General features: G+C 45.1%; 1 protein-coding gene across 1 annotated transcript in view; it reads right to left on the bottom strand.

The window, feature by feature from the left end:
* Window positions 1-22658, bottom strand: part of Acsl5 (acyl-CoA synthetase long chain family member 5) — a 44863-nt gene that overhangs the window by 19297 nt on the left and 2908 nt on the right. The window contains exons 2-3 of the mRNA XM_052183524.1: window positions 9170-9354; window positions 5607-5715 (exon numbers count right to left, since the gene is read on the bottom strand). Coding sequence (XP_052039484.1) covers window positions 5607-5715; window positions 9170-9325 — 265 coding nt within the window. The 5' untranslated portion in view covers window positions 9326-9354. The remainder of the gene's footprint in view (window positions 1-5606; window positions 5716-9169; window positions 9355-22658) is intronic.

The raw sequence follows: 22658 nt of genomic DNA on the forward strand, positions 1-22658 counted from the left end.
ATAAGCTGCACATATAAACAAACACAGCCTGTACTGAATGAGAGAGAGAAAAAAACGAGCATCTCTATAATAAAAATATGCTAACATAAATCAAAATACGAATCACCCTCATTACTTTTACAATATTAATACTTTTCCTTCCATTGTTCTTATCCATGGTTCTGTACAGAAGTACTCATCTACCTATTTAGTATAAACAGAAAAATTTGGTACTTCCTCTCCAAGTTTGTTATAAAACATTTCCATGCTATTTTTCTCTGTAGCATGTCAACAGCCATCAGACAAAGGACTCTACAGTAGTTGACTTATTTCATTGTGGGTCTATATAATGGTTTCAAGTGCCTTGGTCTTTCTAAATAATGCTATGGCAAATATTGTCAAATTTATCATTTCAATTTAGAGTATTTCCTTAAACATTGTTCTTTAGTGTGAAATAAGAGTGTTAGATACCCCCGCCCTGCCCGTGGGTGGTGCCATTCCTGAGCGGGTAAACCTGGCGTGTATAAAACCCAGGCAGGTAAGCAGCCGTCTCCACGGTTCTTACCTGTGCTTCCTCCGTGAGGTCTCACCCTTGGCTTGCCTCAGTAACCAACTAGGAAAGGGGAGTGACAAGCCAAAGCACCCCTTCCTTCGCCTCTACCTTTTGGCCACGACTTTTATCACAGCAATAGGAAACAAGCTAGGGTAGAAGGGGCTGGGACTGTGGCACTCGGCGCTGAGCTTGGCCAAATGGTTGTAAACATTTATTTTGTGCAACCAATTAAGTTTTGTTTTGTTTTGTTTTGTTTTGGTTAGTTTTGGTTTGGTTTGTTTGTTTTTGGTTCTTTGGATTTGGTCTTTTCGAGACAGGGTTTCTCTGTATAGACCTGGCTGTCCTGGAACTCACTCTGTAGACCAGGCTGGCCTCAAACTCAGAAATCCGCCTGCCTGCCTCTGCCTCCCAGAGTGCTGGGATTACAGGCGTGTACCACCACCACCCAGCAGCCAATTGAGTTTTAACACATGCACATAGATGTAAATTGTGTTGTTTAAAACTGATTTCTGGCTTTATACATCTGAAAAGTTATTACTTTCATTTGTTTCAACAACTAATGAAGATGGATCTTTCCCATATTTTTACATTTTTATCTAATCTCATGAGTCAGCTGTACACACACTTGTTTCTATGAGCAGGTCTTTTAAGATGTGGAGTCTTAGATAAGACTCTGTCTGCCTTCAATATTTTCCCCAAATTTGTGTCTTACACTGGTCAGTAAAAGAATCCAGCTTATAAACCTCCAAACCACTTGGCCTACCTTAAAATCAGAACATGTCTGGGGATTCTGGGAGTTTGGCTCAGTGGCAGAACATAGACCTGGCATGTGCCAGGCACTGGGTTCAGGCCTCAGCACCATCAAATAAGACACGAAAGAATGAGTGAAGAGCAGATCTGGGAGCAATTCAGGGCTTGGCAAGGGAATCGTAGCTGAGATCCAGGGGCAAATGCATGAACTTCTCAACTGTGTGAACTTCTCAACTGTGTGATGAAGGAAGAAGGAAGAGAAGAAGGAAAGAGATAGCTACTTCCGTTAGGGAGATAAGATTAAAGGCTGAGGAGACTGCCTAAGGGGAACTCCACCACTGACTTCTTGCTGAAACAGCTACAGGAAAGGTCCAGAAGTAAAACCTCAGGGAAAATATTCCCTGGAGTGTGGCAAGTTCTGGTCTGCCCATTGACTACAGCCACTGATGCTCTGGGCCTCCAGAGAGAGCCCTTGTCCTGAAATTAGTTACTAATGATAGCTACCGTTGATTGAATGCATGTGCCCCAGCAGGCACAAACCTGTTCTTCCCCACTATTGTCATCCCCATTGGCCTAAGAACTATGAAGGACTGGACTGGGCCGACTTGAAGCTCACCTAATAAGAGGGGGAATCTGTGGCTGTGGAGAAGATTCTCACACCTTCTCATTACTTGCTGATTAATAAAACTGCCAGCAGAGAACCCTGGCCAGGAAGCAAGTCAAATAATTAGCCCAAAGGGCAACAGCTCAGATCTCATTAAGTTCCACGCTCCATCAGCTTTTGCTTGCAAGCTACCTCCTACCTTGTTTAACTTACTCAACTTGGCCTTGCTAGGGTTCTAAGGCATGGCTACCTTCCAAGAGTGCAGGTGAGAACCACGTTGTGACTAGGTGAACACCCAGGCCAAGTAGTTTGAAGAGCATGCAGAATCCCCAGATTCTTTTGAACTTGTCCTAAGAATCTTAAGAATCATTAGGTCTGACTTTCTGGAATTCTGATCCAGTGGGGGGAAAAAGTTGAATCAGAGACTACACATTTTAACCAATATTCCCAGATGAGTCTGGGAGTCAAAAGGACTGGTTGATGTATTCAACCCCAGATAACATCAGAACGGTCATTTTCTTCTACGGCAGTAGGCCAACTGGTTCATAAGCCTGCATGCATAAGCCATATTAGCCTTACCACTTGAATTCTAATTTATATTTTTCAAAAGGTCCTGAATGAAATGTCTTCTCAGTCACATATAACATGCAGAATGCCTTGGCTTTAGTTGGAAGAAAAGCAAACAGTCTAGGTGCTTAGTAGACCTTCTAAAGGCAGGAAACCACAAAGGAAATGCAGTTTTAGCCATCTACTATACCCAGAGAAGTAAAGCCTTGAATGTTTGATTTGCTTTTTGTCATCTGCGTGGAATTCAAACAAATGCTGATTTAGATCCAGAAGTGCTAAGTACCAGCTCTTGTGGAGACATCCTATGGAAAGTTTCCTTACATGATTTTATATCTCTATAGACTCTAGGAACCACACTGAGAGAAAACACGACTCGTGCTTTATTGGGACTGACTTGATTCACGTAATATGATTATTTCTAAATGCATTTATTTTCCTGTACACCAAAAACTTTCAATCTTTTCTAAGGCTGAAAAAAATTATATTGTTTGATAAACTATTTGTGTAATGTATTATGAATCTAATTTGCACTTTAAAAGCCATAGCATGGAGTCTGCTCTAAGTTTAAAATAAAAATTAATAGGTGTGTCTTCATGTAAATACTGGGTCTTATGTGCTGTCTATAGTCTTGAGTAAATCCAAGCAGGTAGCTGATAAAAATCTACACTGAACAAAAGAGAAAAAAATATAGTGTAAATAAGTAACTACGTTTAGCAAGTTTTCTATTGCTGTGATGAAACACCATGACCAAAAGCAACCTGGAGGTGAAAGGGCTTTAACTTACTGTCTAGATAAGCACTGAGGAGAGGCAGGGCAGAAACTCAAGTAGAACAGGAATCTGGAAACACGAGCCGACACAGAGGCCATGGAGGGTTCCTGTTGGATTGCTCATCATGGCTTCCTTATCCTGCTTTTTAAATAGCACCCAGGATCACCAGCCCAGGGGGACACTACCCATAAAGACATGGGTCCTCCTTCATCAATCACTAGTTGAGAAAATGCCTTCAGGCTTGCCTGCAGCCCTATCTTTTTTTTTTTTTAAATATTTTTTTATTTATTATGTATAAGTACACTGTAGCTGTCTTCAGACACACCAGAAGAGGGAATCAGATCTTGTTACAGATGGTTGTGAGCCACCATGTGGTTGCTGGGAATTGAACTCAGGACCTTCAGAAGAGCAGTCGGTGCTCCCAACCACTGGGCCATCTCTCCAGCCCCCATGCCCTATCTTATAAAGGCATTTTCTCACAAGAAGTCCACATTTTGAATAATATCTAAAGTCATTTTAGACATTTACTATTTACCTTGAATAAGAAATATACAAAGAATAAATATATATTATATACAAACAATATATATATAATATATGTATATATGCATTTACATTATATGCGGTAAATATATACCGCATTATATATACCACATTTTCTTAATCCATTCCTCTATTCTTACACACCTAGATTGGTTCCATACCTTAGCTATTATGATGGTGCTACAATAAATATTGGCTTGAGGGTGTCTCTGTGGTGTGCTGAATTAGAGTCCTTTAGGTAAATATTCAGGAATAGTGTAGCTGGTCCTGTGGTTTAGTTTTGTTAGGAACTGATTTCTGAACTTTATTTTAGGGAGAATGGAAGAAATGCTAATATACATTATATACTTGCATGAATGTGTCTGTTGGTATTCTGTCTAAGCTTCACCCCACACCTACCTGGCAATAGCCAGGTATGCCCTGCCTCATAGATCTGGCCCACTATAAAAGGAGATACTTGCCCCTCCTCTCCCTCTTTGCTCTTTCTGCTCTCCCACATGCTCTCCCACATACTCTCACCTCTCTGCCCCTTGGGCTCTCCTTCCCACCTCTCTCCACGTGGCCATGGCCGGCCTCCACTCCGCTTCTCTACTCTCTCTCTCTCTCTCTCTCTCTCTCTCTCTCTCTCTCTCTCTCTGTCTCTGCCTTTCTCTACCACTAACTCCCATCCTCTACCCTGAATAAACTCTATTCTATACCATGCCTGTGTGTATGTGTCTTCCCTCAGGGAGAAGAGGTGCCTGGACAAGGGCCTGCTTGGGCACCCCATTCCCCCACACCGCCATGCCACACTCCCTTAACCCCCATCCTATCTTTTTAAGCCCCTTCAGTGTCCTTATATAATAGTATCATGTACAGCGGATACTCAAAATGAAAATTAAAAACAAGCTACCAATTTTTAAAGGAAAAGCTAAAAAACAAATCTTTACTAATAAGAAATATATATTTTTGTTAAAATATTGACCAATTTACCTAAAAGAATCATCAAACTGCATCCTGACCACTGGCTGGGCTGAAGTACTAACCCTTTCTACTTCCTTGACTTTATGAGTGTCCTTAATCCTTGGAGTCTCCATTTCCTAATCTTTAAGATGGAGAGTAACAGTAATTAGCTAGTAGGCTGCATAGATAACATGTGTATAGCTGCTGCAGAGGTAGGTTTTCTTGAAGGCTGTTGATATATAGAAAGGGAGGAAGAGATAATCACCACACAGGCAGACTGACCCCAGTCAGAGTGCTGCTGGGGAGATAAAAGGCGCAAGAGCAGCCAGCCAGGCCGGTAGGAAGGAGGCTGGGCGGGCGAGCACTGGGCTCAACAGTATCATTCGTTCCAAACGAACTTAACAAAGCCTGTGTGGTGTTTTGTTTTGTTTTGTGTTCTAGAGGCCCGCGGATGACTACTTCATGTGACATTAAACGCAGCAGCTAGATGCAGGAGTCGGGCCAGAGCCTAGAACTTCTCCAAGTTCCCACTGTTGATCCTGACTCAGGTTGTTTATTTGTATTTACCGCAAGGAAATATATTATCAAAAGGTGTTCTGTAAACAAACGTAATGTGTATCATCGAGCTGTCCAAACACCTGCCTACAGCACACTGGTTCCAGCCTGGGCAGGCCGTGTCTTCTTGTGCTGAGAGCCCTTTTAGAGAGCAGAGTGCACCGAAACCTGAAGTGGCCAAGCTGATTCTGCGCTCTTCCCAGCAGCCCTCATTCTGACATGATGCTTTAGGACTCTTCTGTTTCCTGTGGCTCTTTGTGGCTTTAGAAGACAGTTAGGGAGAACCAAGAAGAACCAAAGCCAGCCGGGGTGTCTTTCAGACAAGGCCAAGTGACCAGGCTTACCAGACACAGCAAGTCCTCTTTGGAAAATTTCATACAACGTCTTGGCGTCTGAGAAGTAATAAAGCATTAGGTCATTGTTCTTCTGGAAAGCGCCCCTCCGTGCTCCTCCCTAGAACACAAGACCCAGTGTGAGTTTCTCTCCACTCCAAAACTTTCATGGGCTGACTTCTGAAACCACCGAGACAGTATCTTCCTCAGTCAACTTTTAAAATTAAATTTGTTCATTGAAACTTTCATTCATGTATATAACACCCATCCCCTTACCCTCTCTGAGTTTTCCTATTTCCACATCTTTCCCTAATTCCTCCTTTCATGTCTTTTTTATTTTTTAAGTTCAGAATCTATATAAACTGAGGACATGAGTTCGCCATCATTTTGCTAAGGGGAAGGTGGGTTTGTGTGTGTGTGTGTGTGTTTAATTGTAGATGAGAGACAGAAAAACCAGAGGCATCTGGAAGCATCCAGAGCAGAGAGACAAATAGATGACCATGCCCATCAGACTGGACCTTGGCTATGAGAGGATCAGAGCCAGGCCGTGGAGGGAGGGACCTGAAGAGAGACAGACAGGCAGACAGAGAGAGCAGATAAAAACAGGCTTCTAAGGAGAAGGAAGGGGGTGAGCTGGAGGGAGTCTAGAGTAAGAGGCTATAGGACCCTAGCATGCAGCATGTGGTCTGGGAGGTGTAAGAGGCACCTATCAGTGTGAGGGTTCCTGGAGGCCTAGCTTGGGCTTTGGTATGCTAATAGGTGCTAATAAGTATTACAGGCAGCCTAGGGTTCTGCCAGTGATAAGGGTGAGTGGCTCCTTTGTTAGAGGGAAACTGGCTTCACCGGTTCCTGAGGAATGCTCGCCTTTGTCTGCTACATTCCTGTACTACCTTTTGGAGTTGGAGGAACTGGAAATTCCCTGGGACCTGAGTCCACAGGAGTGTGAGAGAAGAGCAGTGCAGTGGTGTGTGGATAATTGCCCATGGCTGCCCCATCAATATACTGAATTCCCAAGCACACAGCAGCTTCCAACAGCTGATAGTTACCTCTGGGGAGGCAGAGCACAGCACTGGGAGCTCCTCCTTCTTCCATGCTCAATGTTTTTACGTACTTATTGCATGCATGCGTGTATGTGTTGGTATGTGTGCCCGTAGCACACATGTGGAGCTCAGAAGGCTACCTGGAGGTGGCTCTCATCTCCTCCCATGTGGGCCCTGTTAGGTCTCAAACCTGGGACAAATGGCTGATGTCTCTGCCATCTCAAAGCAAACCTCCAGCCATATTCTCCCAACACCACTCAGTCCCTACCTGTTACAGGGTTTGGCTGACATGCCCTGCCCCCTAACCTTAATTCTCCAGCCCAGAGGCTGGGGTGCTCTTCCAGCTGCCCTCCCCTATATTCTCCAGCCATTTTTGGTTACCAGACCATTTTCATCTACCCTTTACCTCCTGGCCTCTTGGTCTGGCTCTTCCTCTTCCCCTCCCCACATGGCCCAGCTCAGGGTCAGATTTCCTCTGGACTCTTCCAGATGTCCTTGCCTTGCTATGCTCTCCCTTCCGTCTGGTATAAACCTTCTTCTCCTCTAAGCCAAGGAAGCAATAATGCCCCTCCTTTTATTCCTTTTTTCATTCATCTGGTGCTGGAACCTGGATTGGTATTTAGAAGTTCTCTTCCAAGGAACTTGGCCTCTCTAAACCAAGCCTTTTGTAAGCGATTTGACTGTTGTGTGTGCAGATGATTTGTTTCTGCTGGCTCCTGCTGTCCATCAAATTTCACCCCAAATTCTAGAGTCCCCTTTCTCAGCTACTCCTCCCCTCCACACACTCATAACAATTCCTCACTGTAGTGTTCTCCAGCTCCCTCTGCCCTCCCAAGGCATCCGCCTGGACACTCTCAGCTCTGGCCTGCTTTACCAGATCCCCTTTCCCAGGCCTCTCATTCCCTAGCCTCCCCCTAGGTGCTGTAATTCTCTCAGCTCCCTCCTTTTGGTCTCTCTCTCTCTCTCTCTCTCTCTCTCTCTCTCTCTCTCTTATTCAGGCCCCAGGGGATTGAACACATGGAGTAAGCACCTTTACCCACTGACTATCTCAGCAGCCCCAGTCAATGTCACCTAAAGTTGTGGTATGGTCATGTAATTTACATGTGCATACTCATACACATACACGTGTGTGAAAGTCTATGTACATGTCTATGTGTATGTGTGTGGACTCCTGAGCATGTAGAGAGAGAACTATAACTCATAACCAGAGAGCTTGTCACAATTGAATTTTACTGATGTCAGAACTGGGTGTCATACCTTTACAGACATTTTTAAATTAATTTATTGTGTCAGAATCATTATTCCGTGCACACCACGGCACAGGACATGGGAGGCAGAGGACAACTCTGTGAGGCTGGTTCTCTTCTTCCATCTTCCCACAGCTTCTGGGAATTGAGCTCAGGTCTCCAGCTCACAGAGCAAGCATCTTAATCCACTGAGCATTCCACTAGCAAAAACAGAGGTCTTCTCAGCTGTGAGTTATGTAGAATCAGAGTTGGTGGTTAACTCTCTGAGTCTTGCCTGTTACTTTTTATGAAGAAGCTTTTATTGAACACAGTTCTGATCACTTATTTACATGTTGTTGGTGCTTTTACTCACTAACAGCATTAAGTGGAGGCAGCTCCTGGTGCATGTGGCCCATAAAACCTCCACAATTTACTGCCTGCTCCTTACAGAGGGTCCCATGCTTTAGGGGAATCAAAAATGGTGGAAGGAACCGATAAAAGCAGAGAGGGAGGAGCCGAGATGACTGGGGATGACTTTCCCAAGAATAGGAAGATGCATCACTGAAGGAGATGTGGAAGGTGGAGGGGTCAAGAGGCCAAGTGTCAGTCAGCTGAGAGGAAGGCTGCAGGCTGGCAGCCTGTAAGTGGAGTAGGTGATGGAGGCTGTGGGGAGAGGAGGAGGGGTCAACTGGCCATAGACAAGGCCAGTTTTCTCTGAAGAGGGAACTGAATGAAAATGGCTGCTGCTTGCCCCTCCCCTCGGTGAGGCACTCTTGGGACTTTGTCTCAGAGGTCGGGGGATGTCGAGCATCTTAATGAAAGCCAGAGAAATGTTCCTGGTTCAGCTTCCACCAGTGCTGACGAATATTACCTGAAACTCAGAACTCAAGAAAGCAGCCTCTCTGCCATCTCAGACACTGGGTGTTTCCATGAAGCTGGTCTCCTAGCCAAGTGTCTCCTAAATGGCTAGACAGTAAGTAGTTTAGGTTTCATAGAGCATGTGTAAACTGCCCTTTATAAACAACTTACCTAGTTAAAGATTTGAAAACTATCTTAACTCTATCCAATTTACATCTGCATAGGAAGGGGAGTAGTAGCAACCCATGATCCAGACCACCATCTAGTACAGGGTTTATTTTGTTTCAAGGGAAATTTGCTAGAAAAAGACATTTATTTACATTTGCAGACTGAAGGTTCAATTCGCCAGTTCTTTACCTTCATATGTTACACACACACACACACACACACACACACAGGTTTTGAATTGCAGTTTGTGCTCAGTCAAGGCTGACAAACTGAAGACCATTACCTCAATCCCCACAGACTGGTTGTCCAAGTCAATGAGAGGTAAGACTGGCTGAGGTCTGTTGATCAGCCACAGGAAGATGGCCGTTCCAAATGTCAGGAGGCAGATCAGGGCCGGGGTCGGAAGTGGGGAAAACAAGAAGTTAAAAATAAAAAGCATCTTTCTGAATACCAACAGGAAATTCAGACCTTAAAAAAAAGAAACAAAGAAAAAGTTAGAGGACGTGGGTGTATTTTTATGTTTTACTCTGTTTATAGAGGTTCACACATGTTCTCTCGTTCTCTCTTCCTCTCTCTCTCTCTCTCTCTCTCTCTCTCTCTCTCTCTCTCACACACACACACACACACACACACATATGCTCCCTGAACAGAGCTAGGCTTCTCTAGAATTTCTTGCACTGTTTACCTTGGCAATGTCGAAAATAATGGAAGCAGTCTCCACCCCAGCCACTTGACCGTCCTCACACAAGGCAGAAGGGATCAAAGAAGACAAGTTAATCATTTCCCAATTGCGAGAACCAACCGCCTCTTTGTTTATGGCCCACAGAGCCTAGAAGGCCACCTTGCCACCTAGCATAGTAGGGGAGAATGCCCAGACAGCTTCCCCTGCTCAGGCAGAGTCCAGCTCTTCCGCCTGGGCTCCCCTGGCATAAACTAGGCAGAAAGGACCTCTATAGAGGTGACGACGTCACAGCTTTCACAAATCAGTCATCCTGCACGGAAGACATTTCCTGCTGGCCAGATAGGCTCCGCTTGTTGCTTTCTGTTCTGAAGCACCAAGTGGGTAACTAAGCATGACTAGACGCAAGCTCCTGTATCCCACACCCCCATCGCAGAAGTCCCAGGGAACCATTTCTCCTGAGAGTCACATTGAAGGTACAGAGAAAGGTTGTCAAGAACGTACTCAACACGGACGAACAAATAGGATTTGGGCCAGGAAAGGCTCTTGAAGGAACTGGAGCACACAAGCTTCCTCTCACGTAGCTGCTCAGAGCATTTCAGCCACCCCATGAGTGAGCCAGCCTTTCTGTCTGTCTGTCCTTTGGTAAGTCTCAGACTTGGATAGGCTAATAGCAGTCAATAAAAACCAGTCATGCCCCCAGCACTGAGCAGAGGTGGATACCAACATCATGAAGTACTGTTTCACAGAAAAGAATATGAAGGAAGCTTCTAAGGAGAGGGGGAGGGAGTGACTTTTCTGAGTCCACACCCTGGTTTTTGTTGTTCCTTCTCTAAAAAGAGTTATCATACACCTAGTTGTTTTCTTATTGTCTCTAGGCTCAGGAACCGAATATCTGGGGCCTTACAGATCACAGCAAATGAAGTTCCAGATCTGCATTCTTCAAACTTGACCACAACACACAGCAGAGCGGCATCTCAGAGTCCAGGTCAATCGTTCCTACTCAAAATCAAAGGGGCAAAACAAGCCCAATAAAAAAACCTTTGTCAGATCAAGATCTTAGCTATGCTTAGAGTTTTGTGTTGGCATCTGGAACCTTCTTCAATGAAGGCAATTCTTCATTCCAGTCCAAAATAGCCTTAAGATATTAGGGAGGAGGGTTTTTTGGGGGGCAATAAAGAACTCCAGATCCCTGTTCTCAGGGCTGGTCCCTTGCCTAACTATAGGGTGGTTACTTTCCATTTTATAGAGGAAAACTAAACTCCAGAGGCTTAGACATCAGCTCTGAAATGCCATGCCTTCCACATTGAATCCAGGGGTAGAAAATAAAAGAGAAACAGGAGCCAGGTATTACCTAAGCTGGGGTATGGAACGTTAAGGAGCAATCATGATTCTCTGGCAGGGTTCTGACAGTTGGGGCTTGGCAATCCAGCTATACCTGGGCTTGTCCAGCTATGAGGGCCTCCAAGAGCCAAAGTAAGAACAGCCAGCTAGGTCATCATTTTTAGGACAGCTATTCCAATCCAGAATGAAAGGGAGATAGTACCAGGGAAACTTGTGGCTTTGGCAGCAAGTAGAAAGCCAGTTAGAAATCTAGTCAGTACTTGTCCCTACCTGCCCCTCAGCCCTCTCCTGGGCCTCAGTCCTCTCCTGGGCTGGGGCATGGCTGTTAGCTAAGCTGGATTTTATCACCTGGGGTTTCTCCCTTTGTCCCAAGCTCACCTGCAAATAAACAGATCCTTACCTGACATCTTTCAACAGCAGGAACAAATCTGAGGCACCAAGAATGTTGCCATCTACTCTAGAGGGCAAGCTGACCTTAAATGGGAGATGTACAAACTCTGTCTTCAAAGCAGGGTCTGAAGATGAAGTTTCCGTTCAGTGGTGTGGGTGTGGTAGGAGTGCAAGTGGTGGGAGGGCAGTGGCCTGGTAGGTAACCCACTGGGAGGGGGCAAATGCTGTCAATCACAGCTAATTGTTACCACATAGTCACATGGGCCCAGAGTCACTAGGTTGTCAAATTTTTCCTCCTTAGATAACCCAGAGCACTAGATATCATGAGAGAGAGAGAGAGAGAGAGAGAGACAGAGAGACAGAGAGAAGAGAGAGAAGAGAGACCCTCAGTTTCAGTTAGTAGGAAGCTGTAAAGAGACTAATAAGAGCACATCTACTGCCATTTGAACCGCAGTCTGCCTGTATTTGGCTGGTTCTTCCAGACATACTTTGATCATATTGCCTATAAAGAGAGTGATCTGCCCATGGCACTACAAACATTGGCCAGATTTACACATCGAAGAGAATGAGAGGACCTTGGTTATGCTGGCAAGGGATTTGGTGAGCTGACGGTACTGAAGAGTCTGTGTCTGCCAGCAGAAATGTCTTCCTTGCTGACTGAGCTCCCAACTCTGGAAGATTCACAGAATTTCCAATGGTTTTCCCTGCTGCTCTTACGTTGTTTCAAAATTGTAACAAAACACCCAGCAGAATTAGTTCGTGCTATACAAACACGAGTTCTATCCCCTGAACCCATGTAAAAATTGGGTTGTGGTAGCACATACTTATAGTCCTAATACTAGAGAGGCAGAGATAGGCCGGTCCCTGGAGCTCACTGCCTCACTAGGCTACTTCTCCACCAAGCACAGGTCCCAGCACAGAACCCGCCTCAGAAAATAAGGTAGCCATCTCCTGAGAAACCACACCTGGAGTCTGTGCACACCTATATGCACTCTCCCATGTGTATCTGAATATTCATATGCACAATCATATATGCACACGGGTTGAAACCTCACTGGATGCGGATGCCAAGATTACCATTCTAGCATTTAGAATCCACAAACGGCCCCAGACGTTCTCAAATAAACCGGGGAAGCCACCACTTCTCTTATCCTGGGTCCTGTGCATGTACTTGTAACCCAGTCCCTTCCCGAATCCCCTGTGAGCACTGGGGTGGTGTCATTAGTTCTTTACATTAATGTCACACCTCTGTGGGGAAAAATGTGAAAGGGAGAATTGCAATCACAGTAACAAAAAGAAAAAAAAAAAGAGAAGAGGTATGTCATGCTGTGCCTGGAAGATTCAGTCCAGGCCTCCTACAACACAGAGAGAACCACATTATACCTGAGTGCCCCAACTGGATGGCTTCCTCTCCTTTTGGACCTGGTGGCAGCAGCATGTCTCTACCCATATCCCAGCATGGCTGGGTCTCACCTCCTGTGGTGTGGCTGTACAGCCATAGGCAAAGCCACTCACTTCCTAGCTTCTAAAGTGTTCGTGTCTGGGATGTTAACTGAAACACAACTCCTGCCTCCAGGTCTCCTTACAAGCCCCCTGGACCAATGCTGCTTGGACTGTGCCCCTCTGTGGAGTCGGGGCAACGTTTACTCATTAAGTTTCATTTTATTTGAATGAAGATCTTGAGAGACACTCTCTACAGTGTCAGTCAAGCACCGGGTTGTTGGCTATTGGGAATCTTTTAGGTTAAGTCTGTAGGTTCATTTTTTCCCTTGATAAGTCTCTTTCTTGTAAAATATATTTGTGTGCATAGGTATGGGTTGGATTACTATCATCACAAAATAATTTTTGAAATTAAATGAATAATAGATTGTATTTGGGGATCTGGAGAGATGGCTCAGTAGTTAAGAGCATGTTCTGCCCTGTGAATGACCTGAGTTTCTTCCTTGTACCTACAGGGTTTGGAAGGGCTCAAAACCACCCGTGAGTCCAGCTTCAAGGTTCTGAAGCCCTCTTCAGGCCTCTGCAGACAGCTGCACACATGTAGTATTCACTCACACAGACAAACACATCCACATAGATAAGATTATAATTCTAACCTGAATGATAATGACTGTATTTGCTTCACCTCCGCTTTGTTCAGAAGCTCACCTGTCAGCTGAGTCTCACCTTGAGCCTGTGCATCTGCTCATCTCACTGCCTGTAGCTTTCTCAGGTCCAACAGGCCTGTGCACTGCTCGCAACCATCCCTGCTTGCCCTCCTGAGCGCTGCTTCCTCCTCATGGACCACTTTCTCTGCTAATGTTGGGCATCATCTGAAATAGACCCAGCCCCTGTAATCCACTGCCCCTTCTGAGCTAATCTTATAGGAATAGGAGCTTTTATTTTGTTTCTTGCTGTGCCTACAGTATCTATACCATGCCAAACTTCTAATAAACTCTAAACTAACTAACTACTCTTCCAGTTTAGGATAACCTGTTCTAAATAGTTTCAAATCTTAGACCCCAAAAAGTCACAGGTACCACCATGGCACACACCTGTACTGATTCAAGCATTTAGTAAACCAAAACAAGAGGACTACAAGTTCAAGATTAGATTGGGCTATATAGTGAGCACTGGTTTTGTTTGTTTGTTTTGTTTTTAGGAACAAACAACAACAAACTGGCTTGGAGATAACTGAGCTGGTCATGTACTTACTTGCTGCACAAGCATGAAACCCTGAGCTAAATCCTTGATGCTGCATTCAAATTAGAAAAAGAAAGCCAGGTGTGGCTGCACATGCTCACAATCCCTGCAGTGCTAAGGAGACAGAGACAGGTGGATCCTCACAGGTCAAAGGCAAGCCTGCCCAGTCCACTTAGTGAGTTTCAGGACAGTGAGAGGCTGTGTCTCAAAGAGAAATAGATGATAGATAGATAGATAGATAGATAGATAGATAGATAGATAGATAGATGACAGACAGACCAGAGCAAACAAAATGTGATTCTCCCTCTAATGACAAGCCCATACCCATGTTTTTGGTACTGAGTCTTTCCCCTAACTCTATTCTACTCAAAATCTTCACTCTAATTCTTCTTTCTAATGGAAAGGAGCAAAACAAAACAAGATGCAGGGTATATGGTACTTGAGCAATGAATGGTACCTGAGGTTGTCTTCTGGCTTACACACACACACACACACACACACACACACACACCACTCCAGCCAACCTTAAGAAGAATCCTCTCACATCAATATTTTGGTAAAATATGAGTTAGAGTATGAAGCTGGTGGGAAGGGTGTCTTTATAATACACAAGAAAACCAGTTACACTGAGTCTCTTTTTCCAGGCTCAAAGAACTGCAAAGAAGTGGTCTGTAGTTTACTGTCTATACAAAGTCTAGCTGACAATCACTATGTTATTGGAGTCTTAGAAACTGTAGAAGATAGGGCAAGCTAGCTTTGTTTCCTATGCCTGGAGAACTAATTATTTACCATGCAATAATGATATGTAAATATTTGTGTTTATGATATTTGCAATATAATAAATGATAGATAAAAATAAAAATGACTATTTGTGACTATAAAATTAAAAATCCTGCATTCCAGAAAGTGACCAGGTTCATTTATATTTAATTGGTTCCTCTGTTCTCGTGTTGCATGTATGGGCTTATTTAGTGGTGAATGAAAGTTCATTACAATGGAGACCAGCCTCCCCCCCTCCCCCCGAGTTCTCATACCCAATTAGTTAACACTGTGGTCTGATTATTTTGTCTCCTACAGACTATGTATGTCACATGCCTTATGAGTCCCCATGACTCCAAAGGGGTCATTAGGAAGCTGAGAATAAAAGTTCTGACCTGGGCTTCCTATTTCTAATTCAGCCTCTATTGTTATTTCCCTTTAACTCAGGAGGACCACTTTCTCAGTTCTAAACCACAGAGCCTATATTTCCAGAGGAAGCAATGGTTAAAGGTCAAAAGGGCACTGTAAGCCAACAGTATCATTAGTGTGTCTAAAAGGTTGGTATATCCTCTACATTAATGTGAATGAAGGTGGGTTCTATTTCCAGACAACTGAGAGAGATGTCTGAGGGAAAGTTGCATGTGATTGTGGGAAGCAGAGACAGGAGGATTCTGGGGATTTGATTGACCACAATCTAGCTGAATCAGTAAGGTTCAGTTTCACTGAGGGACCCTGCCTTAGATAGACAGACATACAGACAGACAGGAAGGAGATAGAAGACATATACAAATACATGAACATGTATTTATACATATCACGTACAGCGTGTGGCATCATTTTTCACTAAAAGCAAGACAAAACTTGATGGTGTATGCTCATGGAACAGACTCAAGAAGAATATTTGAGACCAGGAATTGGAGACCAGCCTGGACAGCATGGTGATTTCCTGTCTCAAACAGAGTGGAAGCTGAGAAGCAAACCAACAACAAAAAAACTTGTAAGAAAACAGAGCCCATTAGTACTGTTTACTTTTGTAATTGTGACACAGTCCTATAAGGTGGTCAGACAAACTCAGCATACCAGAAAACCAGTTTCCCATATTTCATATGAATAACTAATTTAAAATTCATGGACAATGTCAGGAGGTGGTAGTGAATACCTTTAAATCCAGCACTTGGGAGGCAGAGGCAGGCGGGTCTCTGAGTCCCAGGTTAGCCTGGTTCACAGAGTGAGCTCCAGGACTGCCAGAGGTACAGAGAGACCCTGTCTCGAAAGAATCATCATGAAAAATAAGAGCATTTCCAGGAGTAAATGCAAACATTAGGGGCGGTGCTATGGGCCAAAAGGTAAAGGCACTTTTACTATCAAGGCCGACAGCTTGAGAGTAAACCCTGGAAACCACTCGGTGAGAATCGAGAAATGACTCCCAGAAGACATCACTGACTTCCCCCGTGCACATGGCATGTGTGAGGGCACACACAAATAACAAATGTAATGACGTTTAAACAAGGAAACAACTTTAGATCTGAGTCAGAGTCTAGATCTTGAGAACGGAAAAACATTCCTGAGAGAGTTGAGATTTGTGACCTTAAACCTATACATGTGCCACGACTCTGATACCAATGCGCTTTGCCTGGTCACCTGACAGCTATTCGTAAAAACACCCAGACAAGTAAAATTCACAGAATCCAAATAGTTATGAAAAAATAATGTGATAGGGCACACATATTCACATCTGAAATAGTCACAATGAGCTACGAAAGTTTTCTAGTGGTTACTGAGTATACACATCTATTTAGTAAAATAATCACAAAACACACTCTGTAGGTGTTGTAAACACACACTAAATAGCACTTAAGGTCAAAGTACATTTTCCTAACTTATAATAAATGCACTGGGATAACCGACTAGCCACTCAGAAAATAGGGAAAGCTGATTACTGACTTACTCCCATGAAGGAAGTTGGAGATGGATCAACGTCTTCAAGTATAACAAAAAGGAAAGCACGAATCATCGGAGAGAGACTGTAGAATTGGAGAGAGATTGTAGAGACTCAGATTAAAGCACTGGTGGAGACGACTCAAGAAGGACATGTAAACTAAAGTCCAGAAATGCAAACAATGACAAGCTCAATTACATAAAACTTTTAAAAGCGTGTGCCTTGTTGGAAGGTAACACAGAGAAAGTATCAAACCCTGAATGTAGGCCAAGAGCTAACTCCTCCCACTAAACACTCAGCAGTCAGATAAAGACAAAGGAAAGAAGGGCGGAGGCATCTCAACCCTGTGTGCAGCAAGGCGAAGTCCTGAAGCCAGGAGCAAGACATTCACTTGAGGTCAGGCTTTTCAAAACACACACGCACACAAGCGCACACACACACAAGTGCCTGCTTGTTTCCCTCCCATAAATCAGCAGAAACAAAAGAATACAAAAGCAACGTTAATTGCAGAATGTAAATTTGAGGCAACCTCTTAAGAGGGGAAGTTGTCCTCTGCCACAATTTAAATGTTTGCCCTTTGCCCTAGTAATTCTACCATCGATTTATTCTGTAGAAAACTATCAGCTCAGCAGAGGGCTTTAGAAATGTTGCGTGGAATATAGCCTAAAGGATTTTGGGTTTATTAGCCCCTGAGCCTAATTCTTGGTGTGCTGTCTTCTCTTATGGGGGCGGGGGGGGGGGGGTGTTACTTATCTCCTGGGTGGCTTCTTGTCTATAAAATGGCAATAACATCTCCCTAATCAGGCTGCTGCTGTGACATAAAGGCTAAACAAATGTGTGTGTACAGTGTGAGAGCTCTGCCCGTTCAGTCTTAGATGTTAGGATTAACATCAATAAAGCCAAAGGATTGTTTCAAATACAAAAGACCAGAAAAGTTTACCTGTTTAGGTTGGTAACTAAACAACAGCACTTCCATACAATGGAAGTCTGTAGGCAAACAGATTCAAATGTATTGATACGAAGGCAGCTCCAGGATCTACTGGCCAATAGAAAATGCACGTGGACAACTGTGATGGACATAGAGGCACTGCTGCTTCTGAAGGGATATTCTCCACAGCAAAGACTGACGGAAGTCAAGAAATCAGGTTTTCCCAGAAAATTTTAGGTATCAGATCATTCAGTCAAAGGCTTTTAAAAGGACCCAACAACAGGTCAGGTAATAATAATTACTAGGTAATAATAATTATCAGGTAATTAATAATTACTGATACTGAAGGTACAGCTGCAAAATCCTGCCTTCATGGGATTGTTATTTTGTGTTTATAGCTGGGGGTTGGGCATAGAGACAGGGTCTTATCATGTAGCCCAGGCTGGTTTTGAACTCACAATTACACTTCAGTCTCCTGAGGACTAGGATAACGAGCATGGGTGACTGTGCCTAGCTAAGCAGGCTTGTTGTCCACGGAAGAGTACAACAGCAAGCATGAGTACCATGCAGATCACTCTAGCATGGCGGAACACTGGCAACAAAATAAAATGAGCAAAGGAGACTTGGCTCCAAAGGAAGGTCTGAGCTTCGAGGGGGAGGCTGGAGTAGTTCCTGCTGGGAAGGAAATGCTTCCTGGTATAGATTGCTTAATCTGAAACTCATATTTTATCTACAAACTAATACGTACAGCACATTGATTATCCTGCCTCTGACTCAGGCAGCCGATGTAGAATGCTCCACCCCCCCAGATCAGTGCCATGTCTGTGAACACACCTGGGGACACCACAGCCCCCAAGCTCTTCTTCCATCAGCGCGGCTCTCCCTCCCCAAACAGCATCCCACGGGAGCCTTTACCAGTGTGTGAAGCATGCCTCAGGCCCTTGAACAATACAGCCTGAAACTGCATCTCTAGGGGTAGAAACTTTTTTTATTCATCTCTCCAGCAGATAAGAATCCGTAACAAAGGTGGAGTCACAGGAACTGTGGATATTACTCCAAGTAGCTGAGAAGGGCTGCTGTGAGGTTCTGACCTATGAGCCAGTAGATAAGGTCCCAACCACTAAGTAGCACCCAGGCTTTTAGGCCATGACCTCACCCTAGCCACCTAATCAGGCAGAGACCTGCTCCTAGATGTTCTGAAGCACACACACACACACACACACACACACACACACACAGGCCAGTTTTCTCAGGCAGTCAGGAAAATGGTATCTTGAATTTATCACAAAGGTCTTCAAGCAGAAGATCACAACATCATAAAAGGAAGTCTTATTAACCCACAGAAAGATCCACCTCGACTGTTTAAATGAGTAAATGGGGGGGGGGGGCGCAGAACAAGAACAGAGAACCACTTCCCCTCTCGCACTCCCTCTTTAGCACAACTGCTAGGGTGTGCACCATGGCTGAAGATCTAAGACACCTCCCATATGAAAGCACGCTGTAGATAAATCATAAGAGCTGTCAGAAAGATCCAGAACTTAACCAGATGGGAAAAGCGATGGGTCCAGGAACCCAGGGAGTTGTGATGACTTCTTCCTGGTCGGTTTTCAGCAAGGCTCCTGTAACTCAGTGACCATCGCTGTGATGTGCTACGAGAGCTCCTTGTGGAGACTATCCTAGCCTTTAGAGTCCACCACACCCAGCACAGACTCCAAGGTAGAGTGGGATCCCACTGAGACTGTGTCACCCCTTGCTTCTGCTCACACAAGTGCTCTGAGAAGAGCAACAAGCGGGAGGAGACTGTTGAAGAACACTCACTGCAGAATTAGTCTCAAAAGGAGCACAATGTGTGCCTAGCCTGGAGTCTGCTGGGCCCTTCTTGAGAGTTGAAAGGCAACAGCTACCCAACATGAATGAGGCCAAGGCAGAGTCCCAAGCATCAAGCATGCTCTCCAATATTCAAACCCACAATGACCAGATAGAACACACAGCACAGAGAAACTCTACTCAATTCTCCAGCTACTAGGAGATGAAGCCATTCTCCCAGGGAGCTAAAGTGCTCTGTTGGGGTGTGTCCAAATGTTGGTTCTTGTGGGTGGCCAAAAGGATGAGCGGTGACAAGTATGTTTATTTGCCCTGTGACACCTTTATTTCTGTGTTCACTTTTAAGGAGTTGAGAGAAACTGAGGATGTAGCTAGTTGGCTACAAGTTGGGTCAGCACACTTTAAAAAGCCCTGGGCTTGATCCCCAACACCAAGAAAAACAGGGTTAGCAGTACACTCTGTCACACCAGCATTCTGGAGGTAAAAGTAGGAACATCTGAAGGTCAAATCCAAGGACATCCTCTGTTACACAAAGAGTACGGGGCCAGCCTGCGGTATGTGATGGCCTATCTCTAAAAACAAAGCAAAATGCCAAGATTAAATAAAAACAGAAGACCCCCCCCCCCAAGACATAAAACAACCAGAGAAAGAAATGATTGAGGGCCAAGCCTGTTTGTCCCCTAGTGTGTCTATGTTAACTGACAGTAGAATATATAACTCCTGCCTTCTGCAGCATTACAGGTCTCTCCAACATGGAAAACCAAGCAAGCAAACAAGCAAACAAACACAAAGCAAAAACCAAGCAGAATGGTTCCAGGTGTGGAATGAGCATCCGAGGACGAGAAGGAGCAGGCCCTGCAGATTAGCCGGCCCCTTGGCTCACTACAGCCCCTCAGATGTGTGATCCTTGATCCCGTGCCCGGACTGCTAACAGTCTCTTTTCCAGGTGCTATCACAGAGGGGAGCCACCCAGAGAAGCTCATGGACAGAAAGACTCCCACACCCTCTGCTTCCAACCAGGGTTACTGTCACTCAACCCTTCACACCATCTTTCCCAATTCTTATCTGTATCTTATCAACCGTCCACTTGAAAAAAAGGTCAGCGGCTAAGTAGGAGGGAGGAGATGAAAAGTGCAGGGTGGCCAGAGCAGGGATGGGGGAGACTGCAGCCTGCGGAGGAATGAAAGGATATTCTTTTGAATAACATGGATCGGACATAACAGCGTCCTTTGTGACATTTCATGTATGTGTGTGGGACCCCGGTGATCCCGAAGGTCCAGCTGTCCTGGTCCTCAGACTGTACTTCCTCATCCCTGGAGAGGTGTCCTGGGGCTTCCCTATAGCCTAACACCTGCCTGGCAACAGCGTGGGGTGGGGTAGCATGGATTTAGCATCCTGCTCCCCCGAGCGGCCGAGCCCTGTGGTGGAGCAGATGAGGGACCCCTTAACTCTACATATAAGTCTACTGCACTATTGGCTACCTCCACCCATAACATTTTCCCCTCATCCTCTCACTCCCGCTGCCCCTGGAAATGGCATTTCCAATGGAGATGGATAAAAAGAATAAAGATAAAGGCTCCGGGAAGGATCGGTGGGTGACATGGTGTCAGGTGCTCTTGGACACCACCTCACAACTAGACAGACACAGGCACTAGGGGTATGGTGGTGACAGGCCTTGGCCAGCTGAGCCAAGTGGTATTTAATAAGACAACTATTGTTGATTCAAATGCCAACAGCCCATTAACTCTGTCCCTTAGGATATTTGTGGAACCATACACAGGGTAGTGGCAGGAAGTGACAAATCCCACCGGCATGCAGGTTGATAGAGGTAACCTTGATCTACTGTAGTGATTCAAACAAATCACAGTCCAGTGGCCCCACCCTACAGAAAAACTTGTCCAGGGGAACACCCCCCAAAGGGCAGCCCTAGCTTCTTGCTGACCAAGTTAATTTTGAGAGAACAAGTTAAGCAAAGGCAGTATCGCCCGTCCCCTGGATTTGATAAGAGGGTCTGTAAAAAGATAGAATGGACAAAGTGCTGGGCCCTCATCACTCACACTTGATAATGAGTGGATGATGCAAGAGCTTGTGAAAGAGGCCTTCCTGCTTGGGTTCGCTGCAGACTCAGCTCTCACACTACCTGGCTGGACCAATGGTCAAGCATCAGCAGATCTGAAGAGCAAGCACCGGGCTTGACTGCCAGGACTCCTGGGCAGAGGCAAACCTTCAAGGTCATGGCTTTTCTAGACTTCAGAGCAGCAGCTCTATCACTTACTAGACAAGTGGCCCTAGGGACAGTTACTCAACATCACTGCAAATCTGCTGCTTCTCACTGTGCCCAGCAAAATGCTCTCATGCCCAGTGCACTATCGGGCATGTGGCAAGTCCTAGGGACATGGCTCAGTCGGTAGAGTCTTGGCTGCACATGCCTGAGGACCTGAGAGAGATTCTCAGAACCCAGGTCTGAAAAACCAAAAGGTGGGTGTGATAGCATGCCTTTACAATCTCAACTCTGGGTGGATGGGGAACAGTAGATTGCTGGAGCTCACTCAGTCTCCTTGTTAAGATCCAGGCTGATGAGAAGCTCTGATCTCAAAAAGGTGGAGGGAACTTGAGGAAGAACTCCAGAGGATGTCCTCAGCACATAGGTGCATGGTGCACACCAGTCCATGCACACGCCTGCACAAACGTACCTGCACACACACTTGCAAACATGCTTACCTGCACACACACACCTGCATACATGCTTACCTGCACACACACCAACACAAAGAGTTTCTCTTTTCTCTCTTCTATGTGCCTCCATTTTTCACGCCCCTACCCCTCCCTATCAGATGATCTGTAGAAGACATCTCAAAAGATATGACCACCAGCACCTTGGTTCCTCTTAGAGACAAATGTCTTCACAAGTCTTTGTTACTATTTAACACAGCACTTGTAACTGGAGAAGACACAGGGTGATCGCTGACCCAGCTCTGCTCCCTTCCCTCATCTCCCACAAGCCACTCACAAAGCCCGTCATTATCGTGGAATAGAATGACCCAAGCAGACTGAGAGATCTGTGCTGGCAGCACAGAGGCTGGATGGCCGTCCAAACCCTATCAACTCACTTCTTTATTCACACACCAGGAATGTAGAGTCTAGGAACCATCCAGCCCTGTGCCAGTGGGAAGGGCTACTGAGAGACAGACCCAGAAGTACTGACCACAGAGTGAGGTGTGAGGTGT

This window comes from Apodemus sylvaticus, chromosome 1 (assembly GCF_947179515.1).
Source record: "Apodemus sylvaticus chromosome 1, mApoSyl1.1, whole genome shotgun sequence".
NCBI classification, from domain to species: Eukaryota; Metazoa; Chordata; class Mammalia; order Rodentia; family Muridae; genus Apodemus; species Apodemus sylvaticus.